The sequence below is a fragment of the Bos taurus genome, chromosome 7, assembly GCF_002263795.3.
Source record: "Bos taurus isolate L1 Dominette 01449 registration number 42190680 breed Hereford chromosome 7, ARS-UCD2.0, whole genome shotgun sequence".
In the NCBI taxonomy this organism is placed as follows: domain Eukaryota; kingdom Metazoa; phylum Chordata; class Mammalia; order Artiodactyla; family Bovidae; genus Bos; species Bos taurus.
The window spans coordinates 7,504,803-7,521,535 of record NC_037334.1 but is presented as its reverse complement, the minus strand read 5'-3'; the positions used below and the strand labels follow the sequence as shown (position 1 = coordinate 7,521,535).

Below are 16,733 nucleotides of genomic sequence, written 5' to 3'. Positions count from 1 at the left end.
TACTATGCAATATTACTTAGCAATAAAATACCAAAGTACTGAATAATGCAACATGAATGAATCATAAATGCATTGTTAGGTGAAAGATGCCAGATGATAAGGATGAAGAATAGGTCACTATTTGGCAGGAGTTGGGGTGAAAATGTTTTGATTATCAAGGGTGACTCTGGTAGTGGTGGTTACACCACTCTAGACACTTCAAAACTTAGTACTGTACATCAAATAGAGCACTCTTTACTTTTTATAAATTTGATAAACTTACATACTTGTTTAAGATGAGGCTGAAGGTATTAAGCACATATATTATGGGCATAAATATACTATGAAATGACATACAAAAAGTAAGAGCGTGCAAGTGGCTCTAATGTGTCCAACTATTTGTGACCCATGGACTATGCAATCCATGAAATTCTCCAGGCCAGAATACTGGAGTGGGTAGCCTTTCCTTTCTCCATTGGATCTTCCCAACCCAGGGATTGAACTCAGGTCTCCTACATTGCAGGCAGATTCTTTACCAGCTGAGCCACAAGGGAAGCCCTATACAAAAAGTAAAGCATTTACCTAAAGATGAAAATAAAGGGAGAGTGAAGTACATATGGAGAAGCAATGCTTTTCACTGAACATCTTATTTTCTACATGAGTGAATGTATTCTCTGTCAAAAATATTACGTTTAAAAAGTTAAGCATCACTCTTCAAAGAGTCTCATCTACTAAACCTTGAGGGGGTCTCCACTGATCTAATGCACTTGGGACTGAGCTACATCTTGAAAATTATTTCCTTGGGAGATGAGGCATGACCTTTGAAGCCAAGCTAACCAAACTTACCTCCACTCTACCACTCATCAACTAATTGACCTTGAGCAAGTGAGTTGATCACTCCAATCTTAAAGACTGAGGTGAGGATGAGATCAGGATTTATCTGGGGAATCTGAAGTGTTCTCACCTTCTCCCTTCCAGTGATCTACTTCCGTTAACAGGACCAAAAGCACCAAGGTCTGTGGAGTCATCAAGCCTTATACACCCACATCTTACATGAATGCATGTAAGATGCTACTGCTATAGAAATAAAATTTCTGCACCAAAGCTTATGTGATTAAGAGCAACTCAATAAGTAATTGATAATGATATCTCCAATTGTCAAGGTACATAAAGAGATTATTTTTTGTAAGGTGAAGACAAACTAAATTGTTTTCTATCATAATATCATTTATGAAAATAAAGAGTGCGTTGAAGACTTAACACTTAAAGATTTTAAAGATCTTCAAGATGATGATTGCACATTGTGGAGGGATGTTCCTGATTTTTCATTTAATGCAAAAATCTAGATTAATGATATATTTATTATTTAATGAAAAATCCAGATTAACAAGAAAAATATAAGATAAAATAGCATTTTTTCTTGAGGTAAAACTCCCATAAAACAAAATTTATTCAATTATAGGGCTTCCCTGATAGCTCAGTTGGTAAAGAATCTGCCTGCAATGCAGGAGACCCTGGTTCAATTCCTGGGTTGGGAAGATCCACTGGAGAAGCGATAGGCTACCCACTCCAGTATTCTTGGACTTCCTTTTGATAATGCAGTTGGTAAAGAATCTGCCTTTACCATCTGAGAATTCCATGGACTGTACGGTCCATGTGGAGTCCATTGTGGAGGGATGTTCATGATATATTGTTTAATGAAAAATCCAGATTAACAAGAAAAATGTAAGATAAAATAGCATTTTTTTATTGAGGTAAAAGTCACATAAAATAAAATTTATTCAATTATAGAATTCATAACATTAAAAAGTGTTCAATTTCATGCATCTAGTACATTCACAGTGTTGTGAACCACCGCCTCTCCTCTGTCTAGCTCCAAGATATTTCCATCACCTGTACCCATTAGCAGTCACCATCTGTTTTGTCCCCCAGCTCCTAGATCTATCCATATGGATTTGCTTATTCTGCACATTTCATATCAATAGAATCATACAATATGTGACCTTTTGTGTCCAGTTCCTTTCTTTCATCATAATGTTTTCAAAGTTCGTTCATATTGAAGCATGTGTCAGTGCTTCACTCCTTTAAAAAATTTTTTTTTGGCCATGCAACATGGTATGTGCAATCTTAGTTCCCTAATCAGAGGTTGAACCTACACCTCTTGTATTGGAAGTGCAGAGTCTTAACCACTGGCCTGCAGGGAACTCCCTATTTCATTTCTTTTTATGACCCAATAAAATGCTTTGTTCTGCTTCATCGACTATGCTGAAACCTTTGACTGTGTGGATCACAACAAACTGTGGAAAATTCTTAAAGAGGTGGGAGTATCGGGTCACCTCACCTGACTACTGAGAATTCTGTATGTGGGCTAAGAAGCAGCAATTAGAACCGGACATGGAATAACGGACTGGTTCAAAATTGGGAAAGGAATATGGTAAGGCTGTATATTGTCACCCTGCTTATTTAACTCATATGCAAAATACATCATGTGAAATGCTAGGCTGGATGAATCACAAGCTGGAATCAAGATTGTCAGGAGAAATGTCAACAACCTGAGATATGTAGATGATATCACTCATATAGCAGAAAGCAAAACCCTTCTTGATGAGAGTGAAAGAGTAGAGTGAAAAAGTAGAGTGACAAAGCTGGCTTAAAACTCAACATTAGAAAAATTAAGATCATGACATCTGGTTCCATCACTTCATGGCAAACAGAAGGGGGAAAAGTGGAAGCAGTGACAAATTTTATTTTCTTGGGCTTAAAAATCACTGTGGATGTTTAACTACAGCCATGAAATTAAAAGACACTTGCGTACAGCAGAAACCAACACAACATTGTAAAGCAATTAGGCTCCAATTAAAAATAAAAATTTTTTAAAAAGAAAAAAAAATGAGTTCGGCAAGTCAAGGAAATCAGTAGACAATGCCCTGTTCCTAGATGAAACTAGCTGTCTTGAGATATTATAGAAAATTTAGATGCACCTGAGTTTGCTTTCAAGTACATCCTGTCCTTTACATTTCTTCTTTGTAAAATTTTCAGTAATGCATGTACAACACCTAGCGCAATGCCAAGGAAAGAGTGAATATTTGTTTTCCCTTCACCGTGGGAACTTATAATCATAATTATAAAAACAACTTTAATATTTACTTTGAGACTGAGACTAACAATGAAAAATGAAACTCAATATCCCATCTGTACAATAGTGGGGGGAAGGAAATGATTAAAAACAAAGCCATTTTCAATAGAACTGGAGAATATTGTAAGCCGCTTATAATTCTCTTTCATTTTTTCTGAAATACCACTTATTCTCTCTAGTTTTGAATCTCCTAATGATTTGCAACTGTTTAATATATTTTCATCTTTTTTATTTTTGCATTTCTTATACAAAATATGTGATACTACTGAAATTTTGAAGAAAAACCATACACAAAGATATTAAATCATGATTAAAAGATTGACTGAACTCTCTAATATTGTGATTAAAGCATGGAAGGGTTACAAATATTCATATACCTAAATGTTTTTGACTATGAAAAATAATTAACCATGACATTGGCAATGAGTTATCAAGGGCCTTATATTTTTGCTTCTCTTTAAAATAGGCAAAGGAGAATTATTAGGGGAAGAATGATTTTACTGGCTCATAATTTATAGAAAAATGAATATAGATCAAATGTGTTCAGTAATTGTGTACAAAACGCTAGTCACCTGAAAATGAGATAGCTCTCTAGATCATCAGAAACCAAAGCACAATTTTTCACCTAAAAAGGGGATGGAACCTGTCCCAGTAGACTGGATTAAGTATGTCTGTTACTTGCTGTGTGGCTGTGGATCTTAACAGAACCAAACAACTTTCTGTGATTTATTTATTCATTTTTGAGATGAGTCAACTGAAACTATTCCTGAAAAAGGAACATAGCAACAAAGCCTTGTACTTTCCTTTCTCCTCAACCTCCTCACCATCTAATAAATTAGCATAAAATAAACTTGCAGTCATTCGTGGACAGACATATCCTGAGGCAAATGGATATATTTTTTTCCCTTTCTTCCAATTCCTTACAGACTGCTTTACTTGATTATTTTACTACTAGTTTGACAATGACAACATGTGACATCAATTTTCTGTTGATGATCTTAGCTTCCTGGACAATTCGGATGATTTAAAAAAAATGTCAAATGGAAATTATCCATTGGGGTTATCCTTTTTCTCTTTTTTTAAAAATTGAAGTATATTTGATATTTCATATTATATGTTATAAGCATAGAGTTATCCACAACTTTTAAAGATTGTATTCCATGTATAGTTATTATAAAATATTGCCTATATTCCCTATGTTGTAAAAAAAAATAAATAAATAAAAGACACTTGCTCCTTGGGAAGAAAAGCTATGACAAACCTAGACAGCACATTAAAAAGCAGGGACATTGCTTTGCTGACAAGGGTCTGTACTGTCAAAGCTATGCTTTATTCAGTAGTCATGTATGGCTGTGAGAGTTGGACCATAAAGAAGGCTGAGTGCTGAAGAATTGATGCTTTTGAATTGTGGTGCTGGAGAAGACCCTTGAGAATCTCTTGGACAGCAAGGAGATCAAACCAGTCAATCCTAAAGGAAATCAACCCTTAACATTCATTGAAAGGACTGATGCTGCAACTGAATTTCAAATACTCTGGCCATCGGATGAGAAGAGCTGACTCACTGAAAAAGACCCTAATGCTGGGAAAGACTGAGGGCAGGAGGAGAAGGGGGCGGCAGAGGATGAGATGTTTGGATGGCATCACTGATAAAATGGACGTGAATTTGAGCTAACTCCAGGAGACAGTGGAGGACAGAGGAGTCTGGGGTGCTGCAGTCCATGTGGTTGCAAAGAGTTGGATATGACTTAGTAATTCAACAACAACATTTCTTGTTATGGATATAACTTATTTTATTTATTCGCTCATCTGTTAATGGGTATTGAATTGGTTCCCAAATATTCAACTTTAGGCAACTGTGGATGTGCCACTACTGAAGGGTTGTATACAACTTTTTGTTCAAACTTCTGTTTTCAATTCTTTTGGATACATGCCCGGGCATAGGATGGTATGGTCACAGAGCAATTTTAAGCTCAATTTGTTGAGAAAATACCAAGCTGTTTCCATAGTGGCTGCACTCTTACAATCACAATAGCAATGTATTAGGGTTCCAATTACCCCTGCATCCTCACCTACACTTGTGATCTTCCATTTTTATGATTTTGTTATCCTAGTGGGTGTTAACGGATAGCACCTTGTGGCATTGACTTGCATTTCCCTAATGACTCATGATGCTCAGTATCTTTCAGTATCTTACTGCTTTTAGCCAGTAAAATAAAAATTTAAAAGGGAGATTATATGTAAATGTAATACATTCAGAAGTAAAGTCAAATTTTTACTGTTAAAGACTATATAGAAATTTAAAGTTAAAAAGTCAGAGCAGAGTGGCGCAGCGGAAGCGTGCTGGGCCCATAACCCAGAGGTCGATGGATCGAAACCATCCTCTGCTAAAGATTTTGTAGACTCTTGAGTACACGTGGCCTCTGAGAACGTGTATTTCATAGGCTTCTCTGGTGGCTCAGTCGGTAAAGAATCTGCCTGCAATGTGTGAGAGTCAGGTTCGATCCCTGGGTCAGTAAGATCCCCTGGAGAAGGGAATAGCTACCCACTCCAGTAGTCTTGCTAGGAGAATTTCATGGGCAGAGGAGCCTGGCAGGCTGCAGTTCATGGAGTCACAAAGAGCTGGGTGTGACTGATACTTTCACTTTAAAATTTGGCAGTATATGTGAGAGAATATGAAGTGATTACTTTGGCATGTTTGGATTATAGATATGATTTTTATTTCTTACTTTTTCTTCACTGTGGGTTTTTCTATGACAAGGTATAATTTGTGGGAAAAGAAAAACATTAATAAATATTTACTTATTTATCTGCCTGTTCTGGGTCTTGGTCGCAGTATGCAGAATCTTTATTTACAGAATGCAAACTCTTAGTTGGCGGCATGTGGAATATCGTTGGTGGACCAGATATTGAACCTGGGCTACCTGCATTTCGAGCTCTGAGTCTAAGCTACTGGACCACCAGGGCAGTTCCTCCCACTTTTCTGTTTTGTTTTTAAAGAAAAACATTTTAATAAGAACTCTGAAGGCAAAGAAAAACATATGCAATTTTCAGCTTAGAATACATGAAATATTTACGAATTTCACGTTATAGGATTTATTTCTTATTATTCAACCAGTAAGTCTTCTGACCCCAGCTTGTAGAACCCCCAAAGGGTCTGATACTAAGACTATCCCAGGACTCCCTGCCACCTCAGTGGGGCTAGTCCTGGAGCAGCCACTGTCCCAGGTGCTGAAGGAAGTAGCCCCCATTCCTGCCCCCTCCACCTTCTCTCACTGTTGAGGACTCTCTTCACCTCCACTTCCTAGAACGTCCTGATGAAAATGAAGTCCTGGGTCATGCTTCTCTGAGGGAAAAATTTTCTTTTTGGTCCTTAGCTTCAGGTCGGTTTCACAGCAGAGCAGCTTGTAACTGTGTAACAGATCTAACTATGGAGATTTTGAATTTGCTGAATCTTCTAATGGCAATTTTCTTCAACAGCAGGTTTCCGCATGTCCCCAAACTTCAGTATAACTTTTATGACTTTAAAGCATTTTAAATGTGAGAAAGTGATGCAAAAACAAGTGTGGAAATGAATGCACATTCAGTAGGGCTGCTTACCAGATACTGAGTCAGTCATTTTGCACAAGCTTTTTATAAACCTCCACAACATTGCACTAAGGTGGCTACTATTATGTAATAAAGGCACTGAAGCTTAGAGAGAGATTTTCCCCAACCCAGCCAAATAGCTAAAAATGGCAAACGTTTGTAAGGAGGGAGTGGTGGATACAGGGTCATCTGACCCTGACTGCATCTCGTTCTCTGCTTCACCTTCCTTAAAAAGTCATCTTGTCCTAATGATCCAGGATGGAGCTCCAGCTATCATAACAAAATTTGCCCCTATTCCCCCATCCTCTCCCTCCCCCTTCCCCCCTCCCCACCCGCAGGTTCACAGCCACACCCATCTGCCTGGATCCGTCCAGGCCCCAAGGGCCCCCTGTTGGGTCTCAATGAGGCTTGGGACAGACGTGAGCTCCCGGATCAGGATCCTGTGACCCTTGCAGTGGAAGCACAAAGTCTTAACCACTGTATCACCAGCGAAGTCCCAGATTCATTCCTTGGAATCTGCAGTGAGGTGTCTATGGTCATGGCGGATCTCAGGCCAGAAGGTGGGTGCGTCATTGCTGCCCTGTGCTCAGCAGCTCCATCCGCAGCCAAAGTCCGCCCTCCGCCCGCAGGATCAGCTCTGGCTTCCGGCAAGGCTCCTCCTCATCTGGCAGGATGCGGAACCGCAGTAGTGTGAGTGCCAGGACCACCTTCATCTCGGTCATGGCGAATGTCTGTCCGATGCAGTTCCTGTGGGCAGGAGCGGGGGGTTCTGACTGCACCCGGAACCCTCACCTGGGCCCCATAGCACCCGGCCCACAACTTACACATACAGTGGTAGAGAAGGAAGCTAACCATGCCAGGAACCCCCGTGTGGGCTTGCGTGTTCCCAGACCCTTGCCCACACTCCAGTCCTGAACTCAGACCAGAACACAGGGGAACCGACCCCTCAGCACACTGTGGACCCCTCCTTGTGCCTCCTATCATTCCCTAGGCCCTTGCCATTTTGTCTGGGGGAGGGGAGTCTTAAATTTTCCCCCTTCCTGGCCCCTACAGTTAAGCCTGGAATCTTAGTCCCAGACCCCTGCCTCCCACTACTCCATCCTCACCTCAAATGCCCAATGCCCTCACCTGGGACCTGCTGAGAAGGGGATAAAAGCCAGCGGTGACCTCCCCTTGATGTTTTCTGGCTTGAAGCGCAAGGGGTCATAGACCTGGGGGCAAGACAAGACAGGGTTACTGGGTGGTATCTCCCAGAACGTCCATCTTTAGAGAGGCAGATGTGTGTATAATGGGAGGGAAGTGATGTCTGATTGGCCAATCAGAATTCTGTAGTTGCCTTTGGGTCCCCCAAAGGGAATGGACAGGGATGATGGAGGTATGGCGTGGTGGAGGCATCACCTCAGGGTCTGGCCACACATATGGGTTGTGGTGGGTCCCGAAAATGCTGATGAGGCAGATAACACCTGTGGGAGAGGAGGACCAGTCAGAATTAGGTTCAACCTGCCTGATGGGCCCCCTTTCTGACCAGGAGCCTCATCCTGTAGTCATTGTGAGCACCTTTGGGGATGACCCGGCCATCTGGAAGCGTGATGTCCTGGGTACAGCTGCGGGAGATGACCGTGACTGGGGGGTGCAACCGCAGACTCTCCTTGATGCACATGGTCAGGAAGGGCAACTGAGCCAGGTCGTCCCTAAGGAAACCCCATGACAATTATCTGGGGAGCAAAAATAGACATGCCACCCTCCAGCACTCCTACTGCCCTATAGAATCCCTTCTGTCTATAACATAATCACAGATGGATCAAATAGTGCCAAACCCATTACGTTGTATACATTAAATATGTACAACTTTTTCTTTGTCCATCACAGCTCAATAAGATGGTTCCTAAAAAGAAAGAAAAATCACAGAAGTACCAGACAGAATTTAGCCACATATTTTTAGAAGCTTTTCTAAGCAAAACATCAAAGAACCAACCAAAAAGAAAGTTTACTAATTTGTTTAAAAATGAAATATTCTTTATGGTAAGAGAAAAACCAAAAAATGAGAAAGAAATCAAAAGTCAAATTCAGTGTTTACTCTTATTTATAACAGCACTAGGGATACTAGCTAATGAACTTAGAAGAGGGAAAAAGAGAAATGCCATTTGAAACATGGGGGTAAATGTATCATTTTTGGCAGAGAGTGGTTTTATACTTAGAAAACAAGAGAATTCACTGGAAAAAGTGAAAGTGAGAGTCGCATCCGACTCTTTGTGACCCCATTGACTATACAGTCCATGGAATTCTCCAGGCCAGAATACTGGAGTGGGTAGCCTTTCCCTTCTCCAGTGAATCTTCCCAACCCAGGGATTGAACCCAGGTCTCCCGCATTGTAGGGGGATTCTTTACCAGCTGAGCCACAAGAGAAGCCCAAGAATACTGGAGTGGGTAGACTTCCCCTTCTCCAGCAAATCTTCCCAACCCAGGAATCAAACTGGGGTCACCTGCATTGCAGGCAGATTCTTAACCAACTGAGCTATCAGGGAAGCAACTCACTGGAAAACTTGTACAAATATTGAAGATAAGACCCAGTAAGGGGACTGAATTCTTTTTCTTTATCCCCTTAACTTTGTGTAGTGATTTAAATTCTTAATAGCTGATATAGTTAGCTAGTTCCAAATTGGAAAACCACAAAACACCACCCCATGTCTCAGTATCACTCATTTCCATTCCTCACAGTTTGACTAGTGGTTATTTTTTATGTATCCTTCCAGGAGTACTTTTTTGCATTAATACTTATGCAGTATCATGCTATATACCATACACATTGCTCTGTATCTTTTTCGTGTAACAGTGTGTCAAGGTTTTCTTGTACATCTCTTGGGACTTGTGTCCAAAATAAGGCCTTTCCTACTCTGGAGCTATAAAATAATTTCCCCTGGTTTCCTCTAGAGCCTTTAAGGTTCCTTTATTTTATTATTTTCTGAAAAAAATATTTGTTTGGTTTCAGCAGGTCTTAGTTGCATCAGATCTTTGTTGTGTCAGGTGGGATCTTTCACTGGGTCCATGGACTCTGTTTAGCCACGTGTGGGTTTAGTTGCTACTGTGCACATGGGATCTTAGTTCCCCAGCCAGGGATCAAACCTAAGTCTCCTGCATTGCAAGGTGAATTCTTAACCACTGGACCACTAGAGATGTCCCAAGGCTCTTTTATTTTTATTTTAAATCTTTGATTAGTGTATATGTTATTTTCTTATAAGACATAAGACCATGTTGAATTAACCTTTTTCCATGTAGCTCTCCAGTTGTTACAAGAGTTTTTATTATAAATGATCTTTCTTTGTCCTGTTGGTATAAGACCATATCTAGCACTTACAATATTCACTGGGCAAGAAATTTATACCCATAAATTATTAGTTTTTCTTTAGAAATAATATAATAGATGAAAGAAAAGATGGTGATGATATAAAATATCTGGAAGACATGTGAATGTCTATATTCCAAATGAACTTATAAATGTTTCTCAATCCAGATAGACTATATGTTTCACCATAGGAACAAGAGGTATCTAAGGGTTTGTTTAGCAAAAGCTGCCTAAGATCGCTATGCTAAAATTTTAGACTCTATTAAAAGCCTAAAGATTATGTGAATATCTAAAAATGGATATCCATTCCACACTCTGGAATAGCATGTTAATATTATTAAGTAATTTGTTTTCCACAAGCCTATCATATCAAATCCCAGCCTGGTCCATGCACACTGGGAGTGTCCTGACCTGGGACTATCTCCCACCAGGCTGGGAGATCCTGGAAGGCAAATACTGGGACTGGTCCTTCCTGAGTCTCCAGGACACACAATGAGGTGAGGAGAATTGGAGATGGCATAGAACTGGGGAGAGGGAGGCAGTTTTGCAGTGTTTCCTAAATGGGGAATGGATGGAAGAAGATGCAGATATTCCTGGAAAGGAGTTGAATGACTTTAGTCCTCAGGTGTTCCTTTTAAATCCTGGACTAAATAATATGAGGAATTAGTATATGAGGAAATAGAATGAAGATTTTTGAAAACATGTGACTTCAGAGAGAAAAGTAAAGAAGTGGAGGGAAAGTTCATTTACTGAATAGGTGCTCACTGGTATCATCTGCCCTCACACATTGTTGCTAGTTAGTGCAGGACTTTCTGTCCCCCAAACCTGCAAACTTTTCCCAGACCCTGTTTCTGGGATCTTCTCACATTCCCACTAAGAAATAAGGACAGAATTCACAAGAATATTTTCACTCTTCCAAAGCCAGGAAGCAGGGGATCAGAAAAAGGCCATGAAGACTTGCACTCACCATTCAATCTCTTTAGACTCACGGTCCTTCAGGAGCTCTTGCACCTCCTGCCGGCAGCGCTCCTGGTATTCTGGGTGTTTTGCAAGGTTGTACAGGACCCAGGAGAGGCCACTGGCTGTGGTGTCATGGCCTGAGGAGCATCCAGAGAGGCTTGGATCTCTGGTCCATTTCAGAACTAGAGTGTGGACAGCACCCTCACCTTAAGGCCCATGGGGGGATGGGGAGGGATGGCATGACCCAGTGCCCACTTGCCAAGTTCCTGGGTTGGGGGAGAGACCCATCTCTCTGTGTAGTTCCACACTGGGACCCTCACCTTCAAACATGAAGGTGTCAGCTTCAGCTCGGATGTCTTCGTCTGATAATCCCTTCCCATCTTCATCCTGGAGAGAAAGCAAGATTCCCAGATTCACACAAGTTCTGAGGGCCCCTAAGCCTAAACTGAGACAATCTCTGAAGCTCCATTATCCATATAGAAACCCAAGCTCAATCTGAAGTCCTAGACCTCCTTTGCTCAGTACCACCAGATGCCCCACCCACAGACCTCCTCCTTGAACTCTTTGCCTCCTGTGGCATCCATGGTAAAGGGAATCAATGATTCATAAGTATTTTCATGTTTCTACATGATGTAACCTGGGTTACAGGATGACTGATGACAAGTTTACCTTAGAAGTAGAGATTAAAACCCATTCCTAATGCCTCCTGGAGATAGGAATGGGTTGTACACCTGTAGAACATGCAGACTTTGCCTTCTCAGTGAAGAGGTTCTGATTAAGCTCCCAAACAACCTCTTCTCATCTCTGCTCTGCTCTTGTCTATTCTTCTCTCCTCTCCACTATTTTCCCTTCCCTTCCACTCCCCTCCCTTCCCTTCCCTCCTCTCTCTTTTCCCATCTCCCTTCCCTCCTCGAACACAGGGAAGAAGGAGAAGTCCTGTGTATATTCCAAAGTTTAAAAACTGGAGGTAAAACCACTACAATATTGTAAAGTAATTAGCCTCCAATTAAAATAAATAAATTAGGGGGGATGGTCCTAAGATGGTGGATGAATAGGACAGGGAGACCACTTTCTCCTCCACAAACTCATCAAAAGTTCATTTGAATGCTGAGAAAATTCTACAAAACAACTTCTGAATGCTGGTGAAGGACACCAGGCACCCAGAAAGGCAGCCCATTCTCTTTGAAAGGAGATAGGACCAAAAAAAAAAAAAAAAGACAAAAAGAGAGACAAAAGAGTTAGGGATGGAGATCCATCCCGGGGTAGGAGTCATGAAGGAGGAAAAGTTTCCAAACACCAGGAAACACTCTCACTGGCAGGTTTGTGGGGAGTTTTGGAATCTCAGAGGGCAACATAACCAGAAGGAAAAAAAAAAAAAAACAACCCACAGAATATGCGCCTAACCGCAACTCCCTGTGGAGAAGTAGCCCAGACGCTTGTGCCTGCTAGCAGCGAGGGGGGCTGAACAGGGAGGCACGGGTTGCATGCTTAGGGTACGGACTGGGCCTGAATGCCCTGAGGACATTCTGAGGGAGCTAATGTGAGAAAGCAAACCAAACTGTGGGTTAACCAGAGAGAGAGAGAGAGAGAGAGAGAGAGAGAAATTTCCTGCGAAAAGCTCTAACCTAAGGCACAGCCTGGTCCACTCACAGAGCAAAGGATTGAGCGAATGTCAGAGGAGAGCTAGCTGGTTGCAAACTGGCCCCTCCCCCCACCAGAGGCAGAGAGGCAGGCGGGTGACAGCCACAGCCAGAGGGCAAGGGGCAATCTCGGCTCCAGAGATGCATCCTCCACCAAATTGTGAGCAGGCTCCCAGTTGCTAACAAAGTCTTCCTGGGATTCTGGACAGTTGACACCCGCCAGGAGGGTCACAGCCTGAGATCAGCTCTGCAGAGGAGACACATGGCACACCTGAGATGGCGCTCTCGCTGTGCACCCAGGAAACTGAGTGGCTAAGACTGGGGAGGTGATAAGACGCACCACACACCTGAGACAGTGCACTCACCAAGCACCTGGTCGCCTGAGCTGCTCGGACCCTGGAAGCGCACAAAACACAGGCCCAACCAAGTCTGTGCCTTGGTGGAGTACCTGAGAACCTGAACATGAGCAGCTTAGACCTGGGAAGTGCACGCAACCCAGGGCCTTCTTTGGACAGTTCTGCTGTAGAACAACCTGGAGCCTGAGCAGTGTAGACCAGGAAAGCACATGTGCCGTGAGTAGGGGCAAAACCAGTGTGGCTCAGACACTGCGAGCACTCCCCACATACACCAGTGATATTTGTTTGCAGTGTTCCTCTCTTCCCACAGCACAACTGAACAAGTGAGCCTACATAAGTGAACATCTTAGCCCCCTTGTATTAGGGCAGAAATTAGACACTGAAGAGACTTGCAAACAGAGGAAGCCAAAAGAAACAAAGAAGAGGGAACTGCCTTGGAAGTGACAGGTGAAACAGATTAAAACCCTGTATTTAGCATTGACTACATTGGAAGGGGCCTATGGACCTTGAGAAGAAGTATAAGCTGGAACAAGGAACTATCTGAAACTGAACTGACCCCACACTGTTCTCAACAACTCCAGAGAAATTCCTAGATATTTTTTACTATTATCATTTTTAAATTTTATTTTTAAGTTATTTATTACTCCTTTAATTTTTATTTTTATAACCTACTATTACTTTGAAAAAAAAAAAAGACCCTATTTTAAAAGCAAATTTCGTGTATATATATATATATATATATATATATATATTATAATTTTTGTGATTTTTTTAATATTATATTTTTGAGAGTCTAAATTCTACTCTAGATTTTTAATCTTTGCTTTTTGGTATTTGTTATCAATTTTGTATCTTTAAGAATCTAATCTTCAGTAACCATTTTTACTTAGAAGTGTGATTACTGGCTTGATTGCTCTCTCCCCTTTTGACTCTCTTTTCTCTCCCCCATGTCACCTGTATCTAATCCCTCCCCCTTCTCTTCTCTACCTGAATCTGTGAATCTCTTTGGGTGTTCTGGGATGTGGAAAAGACTTAGGGAACAATTACTGGCTATATTTGTCTCTCTCCTTTTGACTCCCCCTCTTCTCCTCCTGGTCACCTCCATCTCCTTCTTCCCTCTTCTCTTCTCTATGTAATTGTGAACCTCTCTGAGTGTTCCAGACTGTGGAGAACACATAGGGAATTGATTACTGGCTAGACTGCACTCTCCCCTTTTGATTCCCCCTCTTCTCCTCCAGGTCACCTCTATCTCCCTACCCCCCTTCTATTCTCCATATAGCTCTGTGAGCCTCTCTGGGTGTCCCTCACTGTGGATATTCTTTTACCATTAACCTAGATGTTTTATCATCAGTGCTGTATGGATGGAGAAGTCTTGAGGCTACTGTAAGAATAAGACTTAAAGCCAGAGGCAGGAGGCTTAAGTCCAAAACTTGAGAACACGAGAAAACTCCTGATTCCAGGAAACATTAACCGACAAGAGCTCATCCCAAAGCCTCCATTAGTTCAGTTCAGTCGCTCAGTTGTGTCCGACTCTTTGTGACCCCATGAATCGCAGCACGCCAGGCCTCCCTGTCCATCACCAACTCCCGGAGTTCACTCAGACTCACATCCATCGAGTCAGTGATGCCATCCAGCCATCTCATCCTCTGTCATCCCCTTTTCCTCCTGCCCCCAATCCCTCCCAGCATCAGAGTCTTTTCCAATGAGTCAACTCTTCGCATGAGGTGGCCAAAGTACTGGAGTTTCAGCTTTAGCATCATTCCTCCCAAGGAACACCCAGGGCTGATCTCCTTCAGAATGGACTGGTTGGATCTCCTTGCAGTCCAAGGGACTCTCAAGAGTCTTCTCCAATACCACAGTTCAAAAGCATCAATTCTTCGGTGCTCAGCTTTCTTCACAGTCCAACTCTCACATCCATACATGACCACTGGAAAAACCATAGCCTTGACTAGATGGACCTTTGTTGACAAAGTAATGTCTCTGCTTTTCAATATGCTATCTAGGTTGGCCATAACTTTTCTTCTGAGGAGTAAGCGTCTTTTAATTTCATGGCTGAGGTCACCATCTGCAGTGATTTTGGAGCCCCCCAAAATAAAGTCTGACACCATTTCCACTGTTTCCCCATCTATTTGCCATGAAGTGATGGGACCAGATGCCATGATCTTCGTTTTCTGAATGTTGAGCTTTAAGCCAACTTTTTCACTCTCCTCTTTCACCTTCATCAAGAGGCTTTTTAGTTCCTCTTCACTTTCTGCCATAAGTGTGGTGTCATCTGCATACCTGAGGTTATTGATATTTCTCCATACCTACACCGAAACCAAGCTCCACCCAAGAGCCAACAAGTTTCAGACCAAGACATACCAAGCTAATTCTCCAACAATGTGGGAACATAACCCTGAGCATTATAATACAGGTGGCCAAAAGTCACACCAAACCTATATACATCTCAAAACTCACTAGTGGACACTTCATTGCACTTCAGAGAGAAGAGATCTAGCTCCGTCTAACAGAACCCGATGCAAGCTCCCCTAACCAGGAAACCTTGACAGACCAATTGTTCAACCCCACGCACAGGGAGGAACCTCCACAATAAAGAGGAACCACAAACTTCCAGCATACAGAAAGGCCACCCCAAACACAGCAATCTAAACAAGATGAAAAGGCATAGAAATACCCAAGAGGTTAAGGAACAGGATAAAAGCCCACCAAAGCAAACAAAAGAGGAGGAGATAGGGAGTCTACCTTAAAAAGAATTCCAAATAATGATAGTGAAAATGATCCAAAATCTTGAAAACAAAATGGAGTTACAGATAAATAGACTAGAGACAAGGATTGAGAAGATGCAAGAAAGGTTTAACAAGGACCTAGAAGAAACAAAAAAGAGTTAATCAATAAGGAATAATGCAATAAGTGAGATCAAAAGCACTCTGGATGGAATCAACAGTAGAATAACTGAGGCAGAAGATAGGATAAGTGAGGTGGAAGATAGAATGGTGGAAATAAATGAAGCAGAGAGGAAAAAAAAAAAAGAATTTAAAGAAATGAGGACAATCTCAGAGACTTCTGGGACAATGTTAAATGCCCCAACATTCAAATCATAGGAGTCCCAGAAGAAGAAGACAAAAAGAAGGCCATGAGAAAATACCTGAGGAGATAATAGTTGAAAACTTCCCTAAAATTGGGAAGGAAATAGCCACCTAAATCCAAGAAACCCAGAGGGTCCCAAACAGGATAAACCCAAGGTTAAACACCCCAAAGCACATATTAATCAAATTACCAAAGATCAAACACAAAGAACAAATATTAAAAGCAGCAAGGGAAAAGCAACAAATAACACACAAGGGTGTTCCCATAAGGATAACAGCTGATCTTTCTATAGAAACTCTTCAGGCCAGAAGGGAATGGCAGGACATACTTAAAGTGATGAAAGAGAAAAACCCACAACCCAGATTACTGTACCCAGCAAGGATCTCATTCAAATATGAAGGAGAAATCAAAAGCTTTACAGACAAGCAAAAGCTGAGAGAATTCAGCACCACCAAACCAGCTCTTCAACAAATGCTAAGGATCTTCTTTAGACAGGAAACACAGAAAAGGTTTATAAACTTGAACCCAAAACAATAAAGTAAATAGCAACAGGATCATACTTATCAATAATTACCTTAAATGTAAATGGGTTGAATGCCCCAACCAAAAGACAAAGACTGGCTGAATGGATACAAAAACAAGACCCC

At 41.6% G+C, this 16,733-nt stretch overlaps 1 protein-coding gene and 1 non-coding gene across 6 annotated transcripts in view; one reads left to right on the top strand and one right to left on the bottom strand.

Moving 5' to 3' along the window:
- The first annotated feature begins 5,430 nt into the window (after nucleotides 1–5,430).
- TRNAM-CAU (transfer RNA methionine (anticodon CAU)) lies at nucleotides 5,431–5,502 on the top strand. Its single transcript has one exon. It is a non-coding gene; the product is annotated as a tRNA-Met (tRNA).
- Nucleotides 5,503–6,192: 690 nt separating this feature from the next.
- Nucleotides 6,193–16,733, bottom strand: part of LOC100295883 (cytochrome P450 4F3) — a 31,402-nt gene continuing 20,861 nt past the window's right edge. For 3 of the 5 annotated variants that reach the window (XM_005208567.5, XM_024994820.2, XM_015471934.3), the window contains exons 8-13: nucleotides 11,324–11,390; nucleotides 11,011–11,185; nucleotides 8,258–8,391; nucleotides 8,099–8,163; nucleotides 7,829–7,911; nucleotides 6,193–7,447 (exon numbers count right to left, since the gene is read on the bottom strand). In XM_005208567.5, coding sequence (XP_005208624.1) covers nucleotides 7,270–7,447; nucleotides 7,829–7,911; nucleotides 8,099–8,163; nucleotides 8,258–8,391; nucleotides 11,011–11,185; nucleotides 11,324–11,390 — 702 coding nt within the window. In that variant the 3' untranslated portion in view covers nucleotides 6,193–7,269. The remainder of the gene's footprint in view (nucleotides 7,448–7,828; nucleotides 7,912–8,098; nucleotides 8,164–8,257; nucleotides 8,392–11,010; nucleotides 11,186–11,323; nucleotides 11,391–16,733) is intronic. The other 2 variants (XM_002688556.6, XM_024994822.2) reach the window with 1 other exon arrangement.